This window comes from Chelonia mydas, chromosome 6 (genome assembly GCF_015237465.2).
Source record: "Chelonia mydas isolate rCheMyd1 chromosome 6, rCheMyd1.pri.v2, whole genome shotgun sequence".
In the NCBI taxonomy this organism is placed as follows: Eukaryota; Metazoa; Chordata; order Testudines; family Cheloniidae; genus Chelonia; species Chelonia mydas.
This window is the reverse complement of record NC_051246.2, coordinates 126,753,201-126,775,008: the sequence shown is the minus strand read 5'-3', so window position 1 is coordinate 126,775,008 and position 21,808 is coordinate 126,753,201. Positions and strand designations below refer to the sequence as shown.

At 45.9% G+C, this 21,808-nt stretch overlaps 1 protein-coding gene across 3 annotated transcripts in view; it reads right to left on the bottom strand.

The window, feature by feature from the left end:
• The window catches only part of PYGL (glycogen phosphorylase L), a 37,219-nt gene that overhangs the window by 3,952 nt on the left and 11,459 nt on the right, over positions 1-21,808 (bottom strand). For all 3 annotated transcript variants that reach the window (XM_043548374.1, XM_037901336.2, XM_043548375.1), the window contains 12 exons: positions 13,384-13,515; positions 11,366-11,477; positions 10,877-10,959; positions 9,443-9,586; positions 9,066-9,158; positions 6,347-6,493; positions 3,727-3,890; positions 3,077-3,191; positions 1,275-1,376; positions 1,040-1,187; positions 850-908; positions 280-421 (listed from right to left, as the gene is read on the bottom strand). In XM_043548374.1, the coding sequence (XP_043404309.1) occupies positions 280-421; positions 850-908; positions 1,040-1,187; positions 1,275-1,376; positions 3,077-3,191; positions 3,727-3,890; positions 6,347-6,493; positions 9,066-9,158; positions 9,443-9,586; positions 10,877-10,959; positions 11,366-11,477; positions 13,384-13,515 (1,441 nt within the window). The remainder of the gene's footprint in view (positions 1-279; positions 422-849; positions 909-1,039; positions 1,188-1,274; positions 1,377-3,076; positions 3,192-3,726; positions 3,891-6,346; positions 6,494-9,065; positions 9,159-9,442; positions 9,587-10,876; positions 10,960-11,365; positions 11,478-13,383; positions 13,516-21,808) is intronic.

Genomic DNA, 21,808 nt, shown 5'->3' with positions numbered 1-21,808 from the left:
AGCTTGTCAATCCAGGTAACAAAGTAGAAGAACATACCCACATTCTCGCTCACTCTGAAAGGGAAACTGCTGTTAACCCTTCCAGCCGTGCTTCGGCTCGTGGGTCTACATATAAGCAGTAGAGTGTACAAGCTCTAGGTAGGGAAGAAAAATCTTAACTCTGCACCCAATTAGACAGGCTGATCTAAAATTACTTGGCAGCTTTATTGTAATGGCAGTTACGTCCTCCTCCAAACCATACTGCGCGTGCAGCCTCTCCCACGGCTCTGAGCACTTTACCTTTTTCAGCCAGGGACACTCGGTAGTTCTCCAGAAAGATGACTTTCAACTTGTTTCCAACCACAGGGTCATTGTTCACCACGTGACCCACAGCTGTAATGAGTTTGATGATCATTTTAGCCATGTGGTATCCGGGAGCAGCCTAGAAAAGAGCCACAGGCTGAAGACTAGCAAGGCTGTTAATAATTGTACACCCACATTCTTTGACTGCCATTTTGCTCCCACAGCTAGTTTGTTGGAACACCCTTGTTACCTTGTCTCTTTCCCCTCCATACCCCAGCCCACTTGTTTCTTGCGTCCACCATTATCTTGTCATTTTGACTGTAAACTCTCTGGGGCAGGGACTGTCAATTATTCTAGGTTTGTGCTTTGCCAAGTTCAGTGGGGCGCTGACTTGGCTGAAACCTTTCAGATGCTAGCATAAGTAGTAGATTTTTCCAAAGGTGAAAATCCCATTAAAAGGGAGTGGGACTTTTATGCTCTTAAATCCCTTAACTGCTTTTGAAAGTCTCCCCCCTGAAGTGTCAAACCACCCCCCCTCTTACACAAAGGCCGGTGGGATTAACTTACTTTGCCTCCAATAACAACTGTCCTAGGCACAAATGGCTTCATAGGATCTCTCTTTATGCCTAAAAGAAAAAGGAAATGTGAAATTACCTAACGTTTTCAGAAAAGGTGTTGCAGACTTTCAGTACCTATCCACGCTTGCCCGGGTCAGATTGTCTCCTTCAGAAAGACAGACATCAGGTGAGTGACTTACGGTTGTACAGGGTGATAACGTGCAGGCAGTTCATGAGCTGACGCTTGTATTCGTGGATTCTCTTCACATGCACATCAAACATGGAGGAAGGGTTAATCTTCACTTTGTATTCCTTCTCCAAGAACTGGGCAAACTTGACTTTATTCTCCTGCGGAGCAGTTAAAAAAGGGCATTATTGCACACAACAGAGTTCACACCATCCCATGGCTTGTCCAAAGATTCCCTAATCCCTTACCTGTTTCACTTTGGAAACCTCCCGAATGAAGATATCATCATTAACAAACTTATGCAGCTTTATCAGCTGACTTAGATCTTTCACATAGTCCTCTCCTATTTTCTGTAATAACAATAAAATTAAGTAATTCAATACGTTCATCTCTAGAGTTACTGAATAGCCTTTTTACACAGGTGGTGCAAATTTAGCTCAGTCCAGGCAGATGGATACAGAACCCAGGGTGTTCTAACTTCAGGAGAGATCAATATTTTCTATAGACAGCACTTTTGTTCAAGAAATTTTAACTCAACAGGCTGAAAACTAAAATGACAAACAAGGTTTGGAAAAGGTTGGCCAGTTTTAAATTGAAAGAGTTAGAGGTCAGAGGTCCAAAGTCAAGCACCCCCCAATCCCTCTCCCGCGGAGAGTTTCAGAACACATTTGCCAACTTGGCTTCTCTAGTCATGTGGTCAAGAGCCTAGGATCTGGGCTTGAGTGGCTTGGGATTTTGGACTCTCCTAACTAGGGTTTATTCCAATAGGTCCCTGCTCCTAAGAGGTCTCTCCAAATGGGAGTTAAAAGGCAGACCCTCAGACATTTTTGAATGCTGGGCTTGTCAACCTGTAGCAGTATTTTGAAAGGCACAGCTATTTCCCTTTGGGGAAAGTGTACCGGGGCCCAAGTCCTGTGCATGTCCTTGTACCACCTACAAAGAGAAAAGGAGTAAGAAACTCAAGGTGGTTTTCAATTCTCCAAAGCTCGAAAATAATAATAAAAAAAAAATCTTAAGGAGTCTTTTAAAAAACACTTTCACTGCTCCCTCTGGCTGCAGCATTAGTGAACAAGGTGGGAGCACCCTGCACTCACTCACTCTCTGGCTCACGGGGACGCTACTGTACAGGGTACAGTGGGGGCAGGAATACTCTCAAAGAGAGACACAGGAAGTCCCTTGATAGCTTCTCATGAGATGGGGGACCAGTATTTTAAGCAGGCTTTTGAAGGCAGTCTGGGCAGTTTTCCCAGCCAGGAACACAGAGATATTCCAGGCCGGGAGAAAACAGTCTGAATAAAGCAGTTTCCAATACAAATTCTCTCCCCCCAAATGCCAGCCTTGAAAGAGACCCTCAGCCTCTGCTTCACTGTCTGGGGCTGGAAGATGAGGCGGGACAAGGGTGACCAGCGGGTGGAACTGGAGGGAAGCTGCTGCTTTTTCCTTTATTTCCAGCCATAGGCACCGACTCTGTGGGTGCTGCGGGGCTGGAGCACCCACGGGGAAAAATTAGCAGGTGCTCCGCCCCCACCGGCAGCCAAGCTCCCCCCACCCCCACCTGGCCTCCTCCTCCCCTGAGCATGCCATGTACCCGCTCCTCCCCCTCCCAGCACTTCCCGCCCGCCACCTAACAGATGTTTGGCGGCGCTTAGGACTTTCCGGGACGGAGGGGGAGGAGGCGGTAAAGAGGCGGGGCAGGGGCTTGGGGGTGGAATTGGGGCTGGGCAAGGGTGGTCCGGGGGCAGGATGGGGGAGAGGGGGTCGAGCACCCACAGGGCAGAGGGGAAGTCAGTGCCTATGTTTCCAGCTCCTGGATCTAGTGCTGCCCCCATGGGGAAACCAACCCCCCCACCCTCCCCCCCGAGAGAGATGCATCCTGAGCAGTCCTCCCTGATGCAGAGGCATCCAGCTACTGTGTTCCGTGAGGGTGCAGAGAGCACTCCCAAAGCCGTGCCTCACTTGGAGAAAGAGCCGGTTACCATTTTAACACCGTGCCCAAGCCCTCTTTCCCACATGCCCCCAGGACATGCACAAACAGAGATGTTGTAGTTACCTCTGCTATGAGCTCTGCTAGTCCTGGGTTGCAAAGCAAGAGCCAGCGCCTGGGGGTGATTCCATTGGTCTTATTCTGAAACTTCTCTGGTTCCAGGTCAGCAAAGTCCTTGAATCTAGGACAAGGACAAGGTAATGGTCTTATTCTGAGAGGCTATTCTTCCATGCTCAGTGCGAAGCCGTTATCCGAGTGGGCATCCATGCATATAGGCAGCGTTGTCTAGTGTTTAGAGCACAAGATTGCAAATTCTACTCCCAGCTTGGACAATGGGTGACTCACTGTATGGCTCTGGGATAGTTGCTTACTGTCAGAATCTCCCTTCCTGTACCATTACAACTGGGAATTGCAATGGTGGGGGAATTAAGGGGGAAAAAGGCTAATTTTACAGCCCATTTCTATTACATTAACATTCATTCATAAATAAATGTAACAATTGCTAATCCTGGCTTGCTCTCGGCATCCGTCACAAATGATCTGCACTGTGCTGATTTGATCCTGACTCAGACCATGCCTGTTTTCCATTTTATAAGAATTTTACTTAGTTGTACTCCAGTCTTGATTTCAGACATCTTACTGGACAGGGTCAGGCACTGCTGTACTTTGCAATTCATCCATTGCCATCAGCCACATTTATTGTTTTTTTAACTTACACCTGAGTCTTCACGATATCAGAGTGGATCTTTGCTACGCCATTAACAGCATGCGAGCCAATGATGCAGAGATGGGCCATGTTGATTCTCTTGACTCCTCCTTCTTCAATCAGGGACATTCTTCTCAGACGGTCAAGATCATTAGGAAACAGGGCTGCAACTTTCTGTGAGATGGGATAAAGGCCAGTCATAAATTTGATATCTATAATCGGGCATTAAGATCAGCTGCTCTCTTAGCCAGCAGAGGGAAAGCACACCCTCTGCCCTAATAGCATCTGGGGTCTGATCAATGCAAGGACTGTTATATGGTAAAATCCAATCCTACGTAGGTCTCTGGGGCCATCTGAAGCCTTTGTAAAATTCAGGTTATAAAGAACAGCTTCAGTTTTGATATGGGAATAGATCTAAATTTTGGAAAACGGTTTTGGGATTCAAGTATCATCCAGATGACAAATTCAAAAATGTGCTGTAATGATTTTTAAGAAAAAAGATCCACAGCAACTAGATCGTGGATACGTTCGAGCATCAATAAGGTCAGTCACTCTACAACTCAATCAATCCCAAAATAACCAGAACAAAAAAAGCCATCCCTGTCCACAAATAAGAACAGCCACCTGTATGGGCCAGTATAAAACAGGATTAAGTATACTTGACCTGATGAGTTCTGTGTAAGCTCGAAAGCTTCTCCCTTTCACGAAGAGAAGCGGGTCCAATAAAAGCTATTACCTCGTCCACCTTGTCTCTCTAAGGTTAGCTACAGCCAGCCAGCGGCGCTGCTGCTGTGAATCATGGGTCACTGAGGGTGGGCCAGGCCTAAGGCATCAGAGAAATGGACAATGGGACCAACAGCATCAGAAGTCCCAGAACAGAACAATAAGGAGTTCTATAGGGCCGACCCACTCCAGAGCGTGCGCTGCACATCCCAGATGAAGCAGTGTAATGGGCCTTGTTAGGAACAGCCGCACTGTATCATCCTCTACATGAGTTATAACAGCACCGCGTTCCCGGCAGCCCGGATGGCGGCACAACAGAATTCTGCTTTGAGCTCTGTTGCTGCCTGCAGCAGGGTAGCTGCCCCACTCTGGCATGAAAGGGGTTAAAGCAAGCCAGAGAGGCTGTGCAGAGCCCCAGCCAATCAAGTGGAGGCTTGAAAGCAGCCTATCAGGGCCAGGCTGGGCCCTATAAGAAGGCTGCAGGGCAGAGAGGAGCGCAGTCTCTCCCTGGTGGGTGAAGGGAGAAGCATACGAGGACGAGGACAAGGACAGGCTGGGGGAGCTCTAGGCAGACAACTGCTGCTCTGGGGCCCTGACACAAAGGGGCAGAGAAGGTGCTGTGGCTATGGGAAGTGGCCCAGGGAAGCAGGCAGTAGAGGAGAGTTTGAGGGGGGCAGTAAGTGGCTGCTGCTAGAGGGTCCCTGGGCCAGGGCCCAGAGTAACAGACGGGCCTGGGTCTCCCGTTTCCCCTCATTTGCCAGTGATGAGAGTGGCTAAGCCAGACTGCAGTTTGCCCTTGGAGGAAGGGGCTAGCCACTGAGGCAAGTGGTAGAATCTGAAGCTGCCAGTCCCCCAGAAGGGGTGGGAAGAGAGCCAGCAGAGCAGGCACGGTCAGAGGGCAGTGTCCAGCAGCGGATGCCGCGGTCCGGGAGTGACATGGGTTCGACTGTGAGGACGGTGGAGACCGAGAAAGTAACAGAGCGAGACACCACAAGAAAAGGTGCACCACTGAAAGAGCTAATTCCTAAATCAACCAGCAGGAGGCGCTGCGGTGTCCTGTTACACTGCCATTCCAGCGGTTTTGTTCCTCTCTCCTCTCCTCCCCATCAGTTGCTGCATTTGAAGCCTTGTGAAGAGTTTGGATCATTGACATCTGCAAGTACTTGTTTCTGCCCTCTGGTAAATCCAGTGCTCCACAAAATCAGCATTATCCGGTCTCCCCTGCTCCCATAAATAAATATTCTGTGTGTCTGGGCAAAGCATCTTTACCCACTGGCAAAGTGGTTTGATTCACCAGTTTCTCCTTTAGGAACGAATTTAGTGTTTGATTCCCCCCCCCTACTCTGAGCTTTCTTATAGGGCCACTGATACAGCAGAAGGGGGGAGAGGCAGGAGTAGAGAGAAATTTTGCTAATCTGCATCCTGGCTTGGTTTCACATTTACACTAAGGCCCCTTTGTGCTGCCAGGGTGCAAAGAGACCTTAATGTCCTTGAGATTTAAGCCCTCCCTTGTTTATTTTACACTCCTGAGTCAGCCCCATCTTCTCTAGAGTGAGCTTAATATTTCAGGAGGAAAACAACTTTGTTTCTCGGAGGGACTTCTTGTTAAAAATCGATAGATCAAACAGCCAGTATGGGATAAAGAGGAAGCACAAAAAAGGATTGCCTGTGGTTTAGCCCAATCCTTATGTCAAGGACCCCCTTCTTTTCCCTACCCTCTGTTGAAAAAGAAATTCAGCACAGATCCCCACAGCCACACATGCAGATTCCATGTCAGAGAGAAGCCAGCCCATTACAACCACCACGCCCCGGCACAGCACAGAAAGATACCGGATGCTTCCTTTCCCCTCCCACAGCGGGATGTGTTCGGCACTGAGTGAGTGTCCCTTTCATTTCAAGTTACTTACGTCCAGATGCCTCTGGTTTATTTCATAAATTATTTGCAGATGTCTCGGGAGCAGCTTCTCCACAAGATCGACCGGCCAGCGCTCTAGAGCTTCAGGGAGCACCGTGTGGTTTGTGTAGGCAAAGGTCTGCTTGGTGATATCCCAGGCCTGGCGTTTAATTGAGAGGGTTAACGGTTAAAAGAGTAAAGCCAAGGACGCCCCAAACCTGTACAACACCCACGTGCTACACACTCTGACAAAACTTTTCTCAGACCCAGTCCTGGGATACAAATTGTCCTCTCACGAGGCGGGGGTAAGGGTGTATGTGCCTGGGGGCTGGGTCTGCTGCAGGCTCCCTGAAGTTTAGCAAGAAAGTAATTTAATCTTTGCAGCCTGGCCTACACTAAATCAGTTTAACTACATCACTGGGGGGTGGGTGTGTGTGTGTGAAAAATCCACACCTATGAGTGGTAGAGTTAAGCCGACCTAAATCCCCTCACCTGCCATGTAGACAGACCCCTCTCAGGGAGGTGGATTAAATACAGCGACAGGAAAAACCCCCCCCCCCGGCCCCCCACTGCCGTGGGTAGTGCCTACAGTGGTGCGGCTGCAGCAGTAACATTTCAAGTGTAGACAAGCCCTGTATCTGCATTCGCCATCTGTAAAGTGGGGATGATGCCACCTCCTGTGTCTCCTCTATGTAAACGGACAGCTCTTACTAGGTAAATGTACAGCACCTGGCACAACAGGGCTATGTTCTCGTTTGGGGCCTCTTGGATGACTAATACCCATAAACAAGTTGTCAATCTATGCTGGTCACTCCAATTGTCTCCTTCATAACCTGTGATGAAACAGGCCTTTCTGACAAACAAGAACATTGTTGAACAAAGGGAAATTTCATTCCTTGCAATAGGTGCTTCCAGCAGGAAGACTCAGATTTTGCAGATCCTTAATGCTCTGCTTGTTTCTTTCAGATCAGAAGAAACAGGCTTTTTAAACAAACTCCCATGGATTCTGATATGGAATGGTGAACTTTTTTTATGTTGGAATTTTATTAAACTCCTATATAAGAATTCCAGATTATACTGGTCAAACAGAACATTACAGTCTGTGGCTGCTAGTTACTGGTTCCATAAATCCTAGCTTAGTTACTGCTCTAAAGATGCAGGTTACTGATGAAGTTGTTACAGACAACTGCTGTTCCATATCCTGCATGAGAAAGGTAGTGTGTCCTGATAGCTACTTTTAGCTATTTATTTTTATCTAAGAAGTTTTAGCACGTTTACAAATCCTTGCCACATAAATGTCAGACAATCAGCATTACAACAGTGAGCCTTTGTTCAGAGAAGCACACAGGACTATCGTCTCTATTTAACAGGCTGTGCCCATATTACGGAATGAGCATCTCCGCATCGATGGCTTTGTGCTGCACAGGAAAGGATTCAGTTTCCAAATGGTTGGTAGTCAGTTAGCTTACAAGTGCAACAAGAGTATGTATAAAGAATATATACAGATCGGTGAACATCTGACTGGCATGTGTGCAAACCCACTGAGCAAGCACCGTGTGAGGATTTGTGTATGCACTTGTGTGTATGCAACCCAACTTGTGCATATTTATTTTTATATTATACATAAAATAATAATAAAGGTGTATATATATATCTATCTATCTATATATATATATATATCTCTCTCTGATGTTGACACATGCAAAAGTGTTAGCAGACTTTTGAAAATGTAGGGCTATGCATGGAGCAGACTGACCTCTTCAGTAGTACACCTCTACCCCGATATAACGCGAATTGGGATAGGACGTGATAACGCAGCGCTCTGGGGGGCGGGGCTGCGTGCTCCGGCGGATCAGTGCTTCAGCGTGTCTGGCTCCGACACGCTGAGGGTGCCGGGCCGGGGCCGAGGGTCTCGGGGGGCAGACAGGGAGAAGGGAGGGTTGGATGGTTTGGAGTTTCTGGGGGAGGGGCGGTCAGGGATGGGGGCGTTGGATAGGGCGTAGGAGTCCCAGGGGGCCTGTCACAGGGCAGGGGTGTGGATAGGGGCAGTCAGGGGACAGGGGGCTGGGTGGGGAGGTTGGATAGGGCATGGGAATCCCGGGGGGCCTGTCAGGGGGCAGGGCTGTGGATAAGTGTTGGGGCAGTCAGGGGACGGGGGGGGGAAGGTTGGATAGGGCATGGGAGTCCCAGGGGGCCTGTCAGGGGGCGGGGCTATGGATAGGGGTCAGGGGAAAGGGGGGGTTGAATGGGTCGGCAGTTCTGAGGGGTCAGTCAGGGGGCAGGAAGTGACTATTAATAATGGAAATGTTCGAGGCCAATGCAAGTTCGATATAACGCAGTTTCACCTATAACGCGATAAGATTTTTTGGCCCCCGAGGACCACGTTATATCGGGGTAGAGGTGTAATTTGTTTTACTGATTTCTGAACAGAAACCTCACAAAAGGTTTTACAACTTAAAGATATAACTGTGCGTATCACAAGTTTAAAATTGGCCTCCATAAGTCCCTAAAGCTGTCCTGACAAGGCCTGCTACCTATCACTTTCTTCAACTTTGTGGTCTTGATCACAGTGTAGCTAGATTACAGGGGTAAATCCAAGAGTCTTGTCAATATTCTATCATATGCCATGAGAAAGGTAGGGGGTTATCTAGACAGCTGCTCTTTAGCAGGACTACACTTGCAACGTTCGGGATTCTCGATCACAGAAAAAGCACAGAGATGATTTTCCAAACCTTAGTCCATGGCAGTTTTTCAATGTCCACAAAAACCCTCATCAATTCGGGAATGGCCAGTGCAGGATGAGTGTCATTCAGCTGAATCGCTACCTATAAAAATAATACAAAATTCAAGCAACCAAACCTGTGATCCTTCATTTTGCCCCACAGCGATCTGCTTCGAGACATGTCAAATGTGCTACCTTTCCACTGATTTGTTCCCTCCTTTGAAGTTGGGTGGGTTTGAAAGTGAGTTCTTAGTCTAGGAAATACCATATCAGATCCTGAGAGAATCACTTGGTCTTCACAACCAAAACATTTATGAGGAAGTGGAAAGCATGCTTTCAAACTCAATCATTACAGACTTCACTTGGCCATTATCTCATAACGTTTACCTGATCTGGAAAAGAATCAAATATAGTTCGAACGCTTTCTGTGCTTCCAAATTTGGATGCTTTGAAACGTCGGATGATATCCTGGAGGGTGGCAGCCACGACGAAGTACTCCTGCTTCAGACGCAACTCTTTGCCTTCGAAAAACTACAAACAAGAACAGACAGGAATGCTACATAACCTGAATACAAGAAGGGTTTAATTCTCAGTTGGTTTGAGCTTAAATTGATCTGGGTTGCTCTAACCTTACAGCAGCGTGTTACTTTTTGGTTTTGGTATTTCCCCAGCAGCATTTGCAACTTCAACATTGCAGCATTGTGCCAATGCATGAGAATGAAAAACCGAACCTGACTAGAAAGGAGGAAGCTGTCCAGTTTGTTTTCCCTTGCCTTCAGTGAGTGAAATCGCTGAAGGAAAAAGGCAGAAAAGGACGAGAAGAAAGTTCATTTGTAAGGATTCTTTTCAGTGTTATCATCCCTGTGATTGGTTTAACCTGTAGCTATTGACTCCTTGTGCTGAAGTGCGGCGGGAAGTAACTCTTCACGCTCCTAGGCATACATGAGCAGGGTACCCAGCATGCCTTGCTTGGATGACAGGTCAAATCCCATCCCTGCTGGAGCCAGTTCTCTGCTTCGTTGAGGCAGATAAAGGGAGTTCTGGCAATGAAGGAAGCCACATAGGAAGCCAAACATATCTTACGCCAACATTTTCAAAATCCAGGGTCTAATGTTAGGCTTCCAAACAAAAGTGACCCGATGCCCATGAATATTAGAGGAACAATGAATTTAACCTCATGCCATTTTTTTTGACCTTGCGTGAGTTCAGCTGGAGCATCAGCCTGACTGGTTTTGGATTTAAGAAGTCTTCCTTAAACCGGATTTGTTGATTTCTCTCTTTAAAGGGCCTTGTCAGATCAAATTAGTCACACAATTCAGGGTTTATGAAAGACCGCCTTTTACAACACGCATAACTTCATTTCTCTCTCTCTTTAAAATTTCGGGTGGTATTTTCGAGTGCCCACATGGATTGAGGAGCACAAGTCACAGCTTTCAGTAGAACTTGCGCTCTAAATTTCTTAGATGCTTTTGAAACACGCCCCGGCCGCGCTCCCCCCGGCAATGAATATTTTAAAATACTCCTCTGCAGCGTGTGAAACCCCAGCTTCATGTCAGGCTAACTTAAGAAAACCATGAAGTAATGCTGATTGAAACGGCTCAGTGTTTGCTTCCCACAATGCACGGAGGCACTGTTTACACGCTCACTGTTCTTTCGTTGGTGTTTTTCTGATATGCCCTCTGCTCCAGTAGTCTGACACTGAGAGCAGGATTAATCCGTTTCCCTGTCTGGGCACGAGGAGGTTTTGATTTAGCTAATTAATCAAACGAACGAGCAACAGGCTCTAGCAGTGAAACCTTTAGCCATTTTTGGATGACTTACATTATCGTTCGGATAGAGGACACGTGATATGTTCTCAGCCAAATTTCTGTCCAAGACGGCTTGAATGTAATCTCCAACGTTAACTACAAGGGAAGGGTTGAGTCAGTGCAAGCGCAATTTGCACAAGAGGCTTGAGGGGTTGCACACAGGACAGTTAACAGTCAGAGGAATGACAGAAAGAGGGGGAATCGGACAATAAAGCAACACAAGCGTGACTGTCAAAGTAACAGGCGAGTCAGGAGCAGGCCCAGTTACTGGGCTATTCAAACTGGATCCTTCCTCCTTGACTACCTCCCCCCAGTAATTTCCCTTTACAGTTGGTTAAATAGTAAGTTCCAGTCCTTGTCCCAGCAGCATTCTATCATCCATGTTATTTCACTGCTCTCCCTGGCAGCCCTCCTCCTCCCCGCTCACTCCAAAGCATGCAATCGGCCTCAGATGTGGGGAGATTCAGGACAGAAGCGAATATGTCACAGAAAAGGTACTCACAGTCTCGGAGGTTGAAGTCATTAGGTGCCCGAGCAGACCACAGCCGCATGGTGTTGACAGTGTTATTCATGTATCCAGGCACAGGGGTATCGTAGGGCAAGGCAAGGACCACCTATTACACAGGGGTTACAGTATGACCTGTAGCGAGCCAGATTTGGAGGTCTTTTTTAGAGAAGAAGCTGGAATTAAAGCGTGACTTTGTGCGATATTCCGACTATTCCCAGAAACACAGCACGCCCCTAGATGTGTCAGTCAAGGCTACACACGGGGCCTGACCAAAACCAGCTGAAGTGAATAGAAGGATTTCCATCTGACTTCAAAGAGCAATGGATCAGGCCCACAGAAAGCGTATGTTGAAACGACATGGAATTCAAAGCCCAATGGTATCAGTAAGTGTCTTTCCACTGACTTCAACAGGCTGCGGATCGGGCCCTTAATAGTCAGTTTGGCACTGCTAATTATACAAAATTATCTGTTGCTCAGAACATTGTTGGGATTCTTTGCTAACTTAAAAAAACCTGAAAAGGTGGCCATAAAAATATGCTTGAAATGTACAAAACTGTTAGAATTAGAAAAGCAAGTTATGGCTAACCAAGTTGAATACTGACGTCTCCTTAAAAGGGAGAATTTGCAACTAGGTCTCCAACTCCAGCAATAGGAATCACTCATTTACACCTTAAAAGGGGGGGGGTGTAGAATATATTCTAGAAACATGCTCAGGAACATTGCTCCCTGCCCTTATACACCCATTTCAACCATCTAGATTTTGAAAAGTGCTATAATTCAGGACACGGGGTTGGGAGGAAGAGAGGGAGTGTTAGTGTTATGGAAAAACTAATCAGCACTCATCCCCTCCAGCCTGCAAGGAGAAGTTGCTCAGACTTTGATCTGAAGATGGGGTGTCTGGGGATCTGAAGATGGGGTGTCTGGGGAACCCCCAATTTCCCTGCTAGCTCCACAGACAGATGGCACTGTCAGCACGGGACACTCCATATGGTATCTGCAGGCTGAGCAATTACCAGCACAGAGGCCTGGTCAGAGGTTTGCCCGTCAGTAGCTGGCTATATATTATGCCAGGGTTGTTTGTGCTCAGGGGTGAAGGTGAAGTTTTCATTCCTACTCCCAGTACTGGTATCAGCCCAGGCTGCAAGGCAAGGGCTAGGAGGCACTTTGAAACGTTTGGTTAAAAGCAGTATTTCTTTGCAAGGCCTGCCTTCGCTCAGCTGTGGTCTCTTAGATGATTATGGTTCGTTTCCTGTCAGCAGCACAAATGTGCTGCATCTTGCAGACTTCTTTTCTGACTACTGTACAGAGTGTCAGTTCATTTCCGTGGACATAAACAGCTGAACAAATGTGCAGAAGGATGCTACGATAATACAAATAAACAGACAAGTAACAAAAGAATGCTACTTTACAACCTGCTGAATCTTACTAACTTCGTCCACTTCTACTAATTTCATTAAGTAATAAGATTATTTCTTTTAAGCTTCATGTAGAGTAGTTTCTAAAGAAATATCCTTCTCCACCTCCCCCCAGATGTTTACAGCTTCTTCATCTGGTGGGCAGGCAGCCACCATAGGACTGCCCCACTTTAAACTGGCCATTAAATGCAGGTGGGACGTTCAAAGCTCTGTAGCAGTTTCCACAGACTTTGTATTTAACTCAAAAGAGGATCCCAGGTTCAGGGGGGCCAAGAAGAGCTGCAATAGAATTCACGAGTAATCACAGATCTGTCATGTTGAGCCTCCTTGAAGTTTATGGAAGGAATAAGCGACCAAGACGTGGGCTCCACCTCAGATTTATCCCCTTTTATATCCTTCCTAAACAGACCACTCTACTGGCAAGCCACAGTGTCCCTTACACAACAGCAAAGGAACAACAGACATCGGTTTTCCTGCACTGGAACTGCGGGAAGTTTTCTTTCAGGATAAAATACTCAGTTTCTAGCTTTTTGGGGAAAAACAAAAATGCATTTCCTCCTTCAACAGGCCTGTGCATGACCCAGCTCACGTCAGTACCTGCGTATCGACCCACTTCTGTCCACTCTTGGTGTGTTCCACTCTTCCATAAAAGTGGACAGGCAGCATGTACTCGGGACGGGCTTTCTCCCAGGGGTTGCCGTGTCTAAGCCAGTCGTCGGCTTCTTCCACCTAGAAGGGGGATAGTTAAACAGAACCATTTTTTACCCCCACCTTGTGCAAGGTGAAGCAAACAAGCTAAATGCCACCATTTGAGCTAATGCAACAAAAACATTTGGGATCAAAGAGGTGATATTTTTAGGGCCTGGAATAGAGGGAGTACATCCATGTGTTTGGATTGAGTTGTACGGCCCTTCAGGTATGTCTACACTGCAAAGAAAAACTCACGGTGGGGAGTCTCAGAGCCTGGGTCAACTGACTCTGGCTTGCGAGCCTCAGGCTGCAGGGCTAAAAATAGCAGCGTAGAAGTTTGGGCTCAGGCTGGAGCCTGTACTCAAACCCAGTGTGTGTGGGTGGGTGGGGTGTCTTGGGGCCCAGGCACCAGCTGCTGTTTTTAGCCCTGCAGACCCAGCCCCACGAGCCTGAACCAGCTGACCTGGGCTCTCACTCTGCTGCAGGTTTCTCTTTGCAGCGTAGATGTACCCTACGAAGCCAGGCCCATTAACATAAAAGTAACTTATTCATACGCTTCCCGTTCAGAGAGATCTAATAAGTGGACTCAGGGCAGTGATGGGTCAAAGACAACCAGAGAAAAACGCCTCAGTTCCTGCTTCTGATTTAGATACTGGGATGAGGCCTAAACAGCACGGAGAATTGCAAGGAAGTTACTGACCCCTGGAGAGAATAGGGCTGCTTTTTTGTTCAATGATGATTTTATCAATATTGAGCACAGTCCTAAGAAAATTTGGGGGGAGGGGATGGGAATTTTTAAAGACATTCATCCTTCAGATTATTCCTTGGAGCGGTGTGTTTCTCTCAGCATTTGATTAATTTCAGAATGGAACCAAAAACAAAGAAAAAAGTGGTTTATTTCCCAGTGTTAACAGTGGAAGACAATTCTGCATAGCGCTGGCATGATGCTGAAAACTTAAAATCAAGGATAAGTAGACTCAATATATGCGGACAAGTGGAACTCACTCATCTTTTAGAGAAATGGGACAATTTGCCACTGTGAAAGGGACATGGCAGTTGGGACTCAAAGAATTGGAAGACTGAGTTATGCCAGTTTAGCCTCTACACTGTGTCTTTGTACTGCTCTTACCTGGGACATGGGAGAAGAGGAAGGGAAGCAACAGCTATTTTTACATTTTATTTTGGTAAAAAAATATTTTTTTAATAGGGGAGGACTTTTACCCCCCCACTGTCTCTTAATTGAAGCAAACTCTGGCCAATACAATAATAGCTCACCTTAAGTGATCATTCTCTCGTTACAGGGTTTATGGTAACACCCATCGTTTCATGTTTTGTGTGTATATAAATCTCCCCACTGTATTTTCCACTGAATGCATCCGATGAAGAGGGCTGTAGCTCACGAAAGCTTATGCTCAAATAAATTGGTTAGTCTCTAAGGTGCCACAAGTCCTCCTTTTCTTGTTGGTTTAACTGTGTCACTCAGGGGTGTGCATTTTTCACACCTGCGTAATCTAGTTATACCGACCCAATTTCCTAAGTGCAGACCTTAGACACCCATCTTTCATCGAAAGCCAGTGGAAAGAGGACCCCCATCTCCCATTCATGCCTTTGATAAGCTCCTAAAAAGTTATGACTAAGCAGATCCTCAGCACACACCCTGCCTCTTGGCCCTCTCATGGGTCATACTTCAAAGGAAGCCCTCCCAAGAGGTCCCCATCTTGGGAAGCCCTAAACTGAAGGGGTGCTGCAGCCATGGAAGGTAAGGGACAGTCTAGTGCCACTGGTATCATGTTCCAGTACCAGATATGGACTGGTCACAGAGCTTGCTTATACACACCAGATGGGATCAGCATAAGACCCTTTAGTGCTCACCCAGGTATGGCTGAGCTATGTTTAAATAAGGTATTTTACACACAGCGCCACCCAGTAGCCGAACAGTTTCATACACTTTAGCATTCCATTCCCTCTCCTCTAAGTTCTACATTCCCACCATTTACACTTGTAAACCTCAAAGACAGCAAGATAGTCTGTTCAATGTATCAGTCCGTTAACTGTCTCTAAATCATACTGGTTTTCTAATCACATGACCTGAATATGTAACATGGTCATCTGGCTGTCCATTAGTTGCAACGACTGACTGCAGTTCACTTGGAATCCTTTTTATTCTGCATCGGCCACCTGTAGAGTTTGTTCCTCAACAATCAACAGAGCAAACTGTAGAAGTTGACAGTTTCTGTTGAACTCTTCATTGTTGCTCTCAATCACATGATCTGGGTACAAAATTCTTTTTCTTTACAACAGCTGGAGTTGTACATCCATTTACTCCATTCAATTAGACATGAACACAGTCACCAGATTCTAGAGCTGGCAGTTCTCAGAGGAATGTCTGTTGTAGAAGTGTTCATAAACACCTTTAGCCTTTTTATTCAACTTGGCTACTCTCTTCATGTCTGTCCACTTTGGAGACAGAACTACTGTTCCAACTTTGGAAAATAATCTGAGTTGCCTTCCCCTCAGGAGTTGTGCTGGACTATATCCAGTGGCTCTGTTGGTGTCGATCTGTAACTCAGAAGACCAAGGAATGGATCTTCCTGCTGTAGGATTTTCTTGGCTGCCTGTACAGCTCTCTCAGCCTCTCCTTTCACTTGTGCCTAATGTAGGCTGCTAGTAATATGATCAAAATCATATCTTGTTCAGAAGGACTTGCATTCTGCTGTAGTAAATTGTGGTCTGTTGTCCATCACAGTTGTTCTGGAATACCGAACTGAGCAAAAGTGCACTTCAGCTTCTCAATGACACTGCAACATGTTATGTCATTCAAGAATATTCCACACTGACCAGGTAATAATGTCCTCTGAATTTGCATAAATGTGCAGCTCTCTCTTCCAACGTCTCTCTAGTAGGGGTGTTTGTACACTGTATGGTTCAGCATGGTCTCAACTTGATTTGTACTAGATCTTCTCTCAAGAGTCCAATATCAAATTCCCCACTGAGTTCTTCCATCTTTCTCACTAGGCCCATCATGGTTGCTTCGCTGTCTTTGATCACTCACACACAGAATGCAAAGCTTTTGTCTTGGTTAGTTTTTCTGTGCGGAACTGGCCCATGCAGTTCAGAATACCTCCAGGGCAAGCCAGAGCGGCGCCAGATGAGGTTGAAGTTGATTGTAAGTCCCTTCTGAGAAGACTGTGATGTCGGTTCCTGAGTCAATTTTGAAGTCAATAATCTTGCTATGAATATTCAGTTTCACTCTCCAGGCAGGCTCTATGTCAGCACAAGCGATAGATCCCAGAAACAATGGCTCTTGATTGTCTGTAATGTGAGCCAACTCCCTGACTGCTTTGGTGCACAAAACAGTTGCATGAAATATGGACATTTAACATGTATTACACGGTGTGCCTCCGGCTGGAGGCAAAATCTCTTGGGATATGACTTTCCCCAGAGCTTGTAGAATTTGTCCCTCTTAACCTGGGAGTTCTCTCCCCTTGCCTCAGGGGTTTTATGACAACTTAACACTGAAGTGTCTGTTTACAGTTTCTAAGCTCCTTTTCAGTTGCTCTGAGAAGTTTTGCTATCTGCGCAGGTCAGACTGCTTTGCTTTCTGTATAGCTGTGACTCTCCTTTCAACCGTCACCGCTGTGAGAGGTTTTTCCTTTCTGTTAACCCAATAACCAGCCTCCATCTGATTGTTTTCATGTTTTGCATTCCCCAAAATCAGTTGCGAGCCAATGTACGCAGAGCTCTTATGAAACATTCAGCATTTCCCCTGGTTCTTGAATTCTCCGATGAAAACATGCTCTTCCATAAAGTATGCATCAAACATAGCCAGAACCCTTTCATGGTCATCTGTACTGAAGTCAGTCACAAAGTCAAAGGATTTAAAGATCTGCTCTGCTTGCTTCCCCATAGCACAAATTAAAGATAATACCTGTACATCTCCAGGTTCATTGTGGAGGTTGTGTGCAATTCAGACTCTTGTGAAATACCGCTTAATCTATCCATTGTGACAACTTGCTAAAGCTCTCTTGGGCATTGAAGAGTGGCATATCGATGAGATCCTGGCAACCTTTGTTGCGGTTTTCCTTCTATTTCTGTTGTCAATTTACTCCTGACACCATGTCACGTTCCTGTACCAGATATGGCCTGGCTACAGAGCTTGCTTATACACACCAGGTGAGTTCATCATAAGATACTTTAAAATACATAGGAGTAGAGGACAAGACCATGTTAAGACAAAGCAACCAAAGAGTGAGGAACGAATGTCACTGCCCTGCTGTTTAACTAAACAGCTCTTTTAATAGGAAAGAAGTTATAAACTGCGCATGCTGAGGAAGGCAGGTTGGGGTGAGGTTCGTTTAAATAAGGCATTTTACACATTGTGCCACCGAGTGGCTGACCAGTATATACAGGTTAACATTCCATTACCATTAGTGAAATCATTTGTTCACATGGCTCTTGGATGAGGCTTTTTGGCAGCTGATCTGTAGATGCACAAAGAGCTCCCAAGCTCATTAGCTGGAGAGCCTGATTTCTTTGAGAGAATCCATGCACAGGAGAGTTGGAGAGCCACGTTGTTCAGAGATTCGGGGACAGATTGTCAGAACAGAGGCCTGAAGATTTTCATTAAAAATGCACACTCTGTGAGCTGATGTGCAAACTGGGCATCTAGAATTCTGTGCATTCTCCGGCACAAAGCCTGACTTGCATTTGCAGTTATGGTAACTGCACATGAAAATTCAAACAAACACTTATACCCACACCAGGCACCTATAATCTGACCTTTTCTGTTCACTTTAATTAAAACTAAAAGACTATAATAAGAAACACTCAGGAAATCTTTACATGGTTGTATGTTTAATTTCATGCAACACCAACCAGTAAAAGACTTTATTTCAAGTTTTTTAACATCCCAGTAACTGCTCATGTTGACAATCATGGGTTAGCCTGGGCATCTCTGTTTTGTAATCTCTACATTGAACCCTGGTTATCATTTGCAAGATCTTCAGTTAATGATTTCCCCAATTTCAACAACTCAGTTGCTTAAAAAAAGATGTTGAAAGCCAGGTCTTCCACAACAATGCAAGACCTTATAGCTCCAAATATATCAGAGTATTTTTAGAGCTATAAGAGCACTGGAGCTCCATGAGAGGCAGATGACCATTGACAGAGAAGCGTTCCTTCTAATATGCTTTTTTCCAGACAAAGATGATTACAATAGTCTAAGACCAGATCTGTTTACAAGGTAATTGGTTCCCTGTCTGCTCACTAACTCAACTGGATCTTGTGAGTGTGATGAGACAGGAATAGATTTAATCAGAATTTAAACCTCATCCTGGAGACCTGCTAATGAAGCAGGTTGGCACCTCAGTGAAGAAGTGCTGCTAAACGGAAGACTATAGATTAGACACCGCCTTAATGCTGCTGAATGAGAGCTATAGAGGAGACAGCCATTATGTACAGGTCATAGGAGTAGAGGACAGGGCCATGTTAAGACAAAGCAACCAAAGAGTGAGGAAGAAAAATCATTGCCCTGCTGTTTAACTAGCAGATCTTTAATAGGAAAGCAGTTATAAACTGCACACTGAGGAAGGCTGGCTGTTCATAGGATTAGTCACTGTTCCCTTTCCATGAGTCAGATGGAATTCTGTATAATCAACTGCAGGGCGGATAAGAGCCCATGCCAAACATGCAATGTTGGCTACACTTTAAAATAAATATATATTTACACACACAAACACACACACGCACGTACCCTCCAGGGCCATTAGAAGAGCTGGATACCACAGATTTGTGCTAATAAAGGAGAGTTTCAGATTACAGCTCCAGACGAAAGCTTATTGACAACACACAAAAAATAGAAAGATTGGAGCACTGCAGATGGCAGAGAACAGCTAGGCCTGTCACAAAGAAAGAGGACTTTCCCAGTTTGTAAAGAGCCAGAAACCTGGGCCCATAACCCAAAGGTCTGAAACTGTCCCCTGCTAAGAATGGGCACCTTTGAGCTCAGAAGCCAGGAAAGAACCTCCTTTCTTGGGGGATGGGTGGGACTGGCCTAGGTCTTTCCATCTCAAACCTACATGACCTCTTTTCCACTCAGGCCAGTGCGCGCTGATATTTTGCCCCTGCAAGTGCATCTACCTTTCTCCCTGCCACAGCTTTCTCCTTTATGGGGAGAAAGAGAGGGGGGCTTCTCTGTCTGCCAGAGCCCCAAGGATCTTCTCCTTTCCCTCCTTGTGGCCCTGGGTCACAACAATTCTTCTGTTTTGTTTTGTTTTTTTTTGGGGGGGGGGGGGGGGGTGTCAGTCAATGTTGCTCCTCAGCCATGTAAAAGTAACTCTTCCCCTGCCCCAGGAAGAGGTGCACTCCCTTTATCACTCTTCCAATTCTACCCCAATGAGCATGAGAGACCAAATTCAATCCCTGCATGGGTGGGTGCAGCTTCCAGTGAGGTCAATGAGATTTATGCCTTTTTATATTAGGGCTCAATTTGGCCCCAGGACTACAAATGGCTTCTCTGGCATGGCAGTGCCACAACTAGGCACCTTCCTTTGGTGCCATTCCTCCACAGCACACTCCTAACCAAACCCCACAGCGTACAGCTACACATGGACATCTAGCTGCCCTCTCACTGCGGTGGGCGCACAGGTTTCAAATACGGGCAAAATCAACGAGCCGTTTATCATTCAAATGCTGCAAAGTTCAACAAGGAAACGTCTTCTGACAGCCTGGAGTATCATTTCAGAGCAGCGAGGCAGGAACACCTCAGCCTGGTCAGTCGCTGCTGAACAAACTATTAGTCTGGGTGAACTCAAAGGGCCCATTGTTTCTCCGTGCAACGCAGCTATGCCAAGATATGCTGTAAACAGATTAGTATTCTGCAAGCACCAACAAGTCAATGTTACCAACCTACAATACTGGTGTCCAAACAGAACTGCATTTTTCATTTACTAAGGCGTTTCATGCTTTTAGGGCCGACCCTGCGTAACAGAGAGAAGGCGGGTTTTGTGGTTAAGGTACTGGACGGGACTCGGGAGACCTGGCTCCATGTCCTGGCTTTGCCATGAACTTCTTGTGACCTTAAACAAGTCATTCAATCTCTCTGTGCTGCAGCTCCCCATCTGTAAAACAGAGATGGTACTTCCTTTCTGCCACCCTTTACAGCTTTAGATATACAAGGCAGACAGACTCTTCAGGGCAGGGACCGTCTCTTACGGGGTTCGTCTCCATACAGTGCCTATTAGAATGGGGCCTGTTATAACTGGGCCTACAAATTTACCCTGACTGTGAGCTCAACTGCTAAGAGTGAGTGAAAGTTCATAAATTGTCACAATGACTTCTTATATAAAATTGTTTAAAAGAAGGATGCAAAAAGGAGAGAAAAACAGATGTAATTTAGAAAGGGTTTTACGAATGCCACTCAAGGACTGTGTTAAAATTGTAACTGGTAAGGTTAAAAATATCCCAAAACTGGTGCGTCCAAAATTAGGCCTATTTGGTGAACAAAGTAATGAGAGGATGGAGTATTCCATCCACCACTCCGTTTCAGGGTTCTCACAAAGAGAAGACTATTAGGGAAAGTTAGTAAAAGCAGCAGCTGTCTGCCAACAAACACTGCAGCACGCCTTATCATGGCTGCCACCCACACCATCCCCTGGGACCTTGGACCTTCTTTGTCCTAATCCTGAGAGATGTCCTGATCAGACCAGGCAACAGAGAAGGACCCAGATGACATTGTCACTGGCTAAATTCCAACCACCACCTGGGAAGTGAGACTTTGTCCCCTTTCCCCTTCATTGTGTCCTTTTCCTTCCCCACCTTAATTTCTTTCCTCTCCTCTTGCCTTCTGTTTAATAAGAGTCTCGCTTAGCCAGCCAAGACTGCGTATTTTACAACATTGCTGTTAGCATTTGACCAGAGTTGCAACTAAAAGCAATGCCATAAACATATTTGCCCATTCTTGGAGGGGCTGATAAGTCTTCTGAGCCTGTGTTTTTCCAGCAGGGAGATTGCAAGCGAAAGTCAACGTCAGAGACAGAAGCTGCATTTTCTATCTTGGCTGTTCTTTTCTTTTCCCTTTTGTGGTTGTTTTGCCTTGTCTTCCAGGAGACTGGATTGGGCTTTAAACAGCAAGGACAGCTGCAGCCCATCTCAACAAACTTGTGTTTCTTCACCAAAAAGGACAGTTATTACTATCTAAGACATTGTCCAACAAAAGTGGGAGGGGTTTATTTCTTTTAAAAAAAACCTCTCTAGCTAAAGGAAACAAGGGATGTTGTTAAAATGAAAACCTTATTTAATACTTGACATTTCAAGTGATTGATCTTTAGTAAAA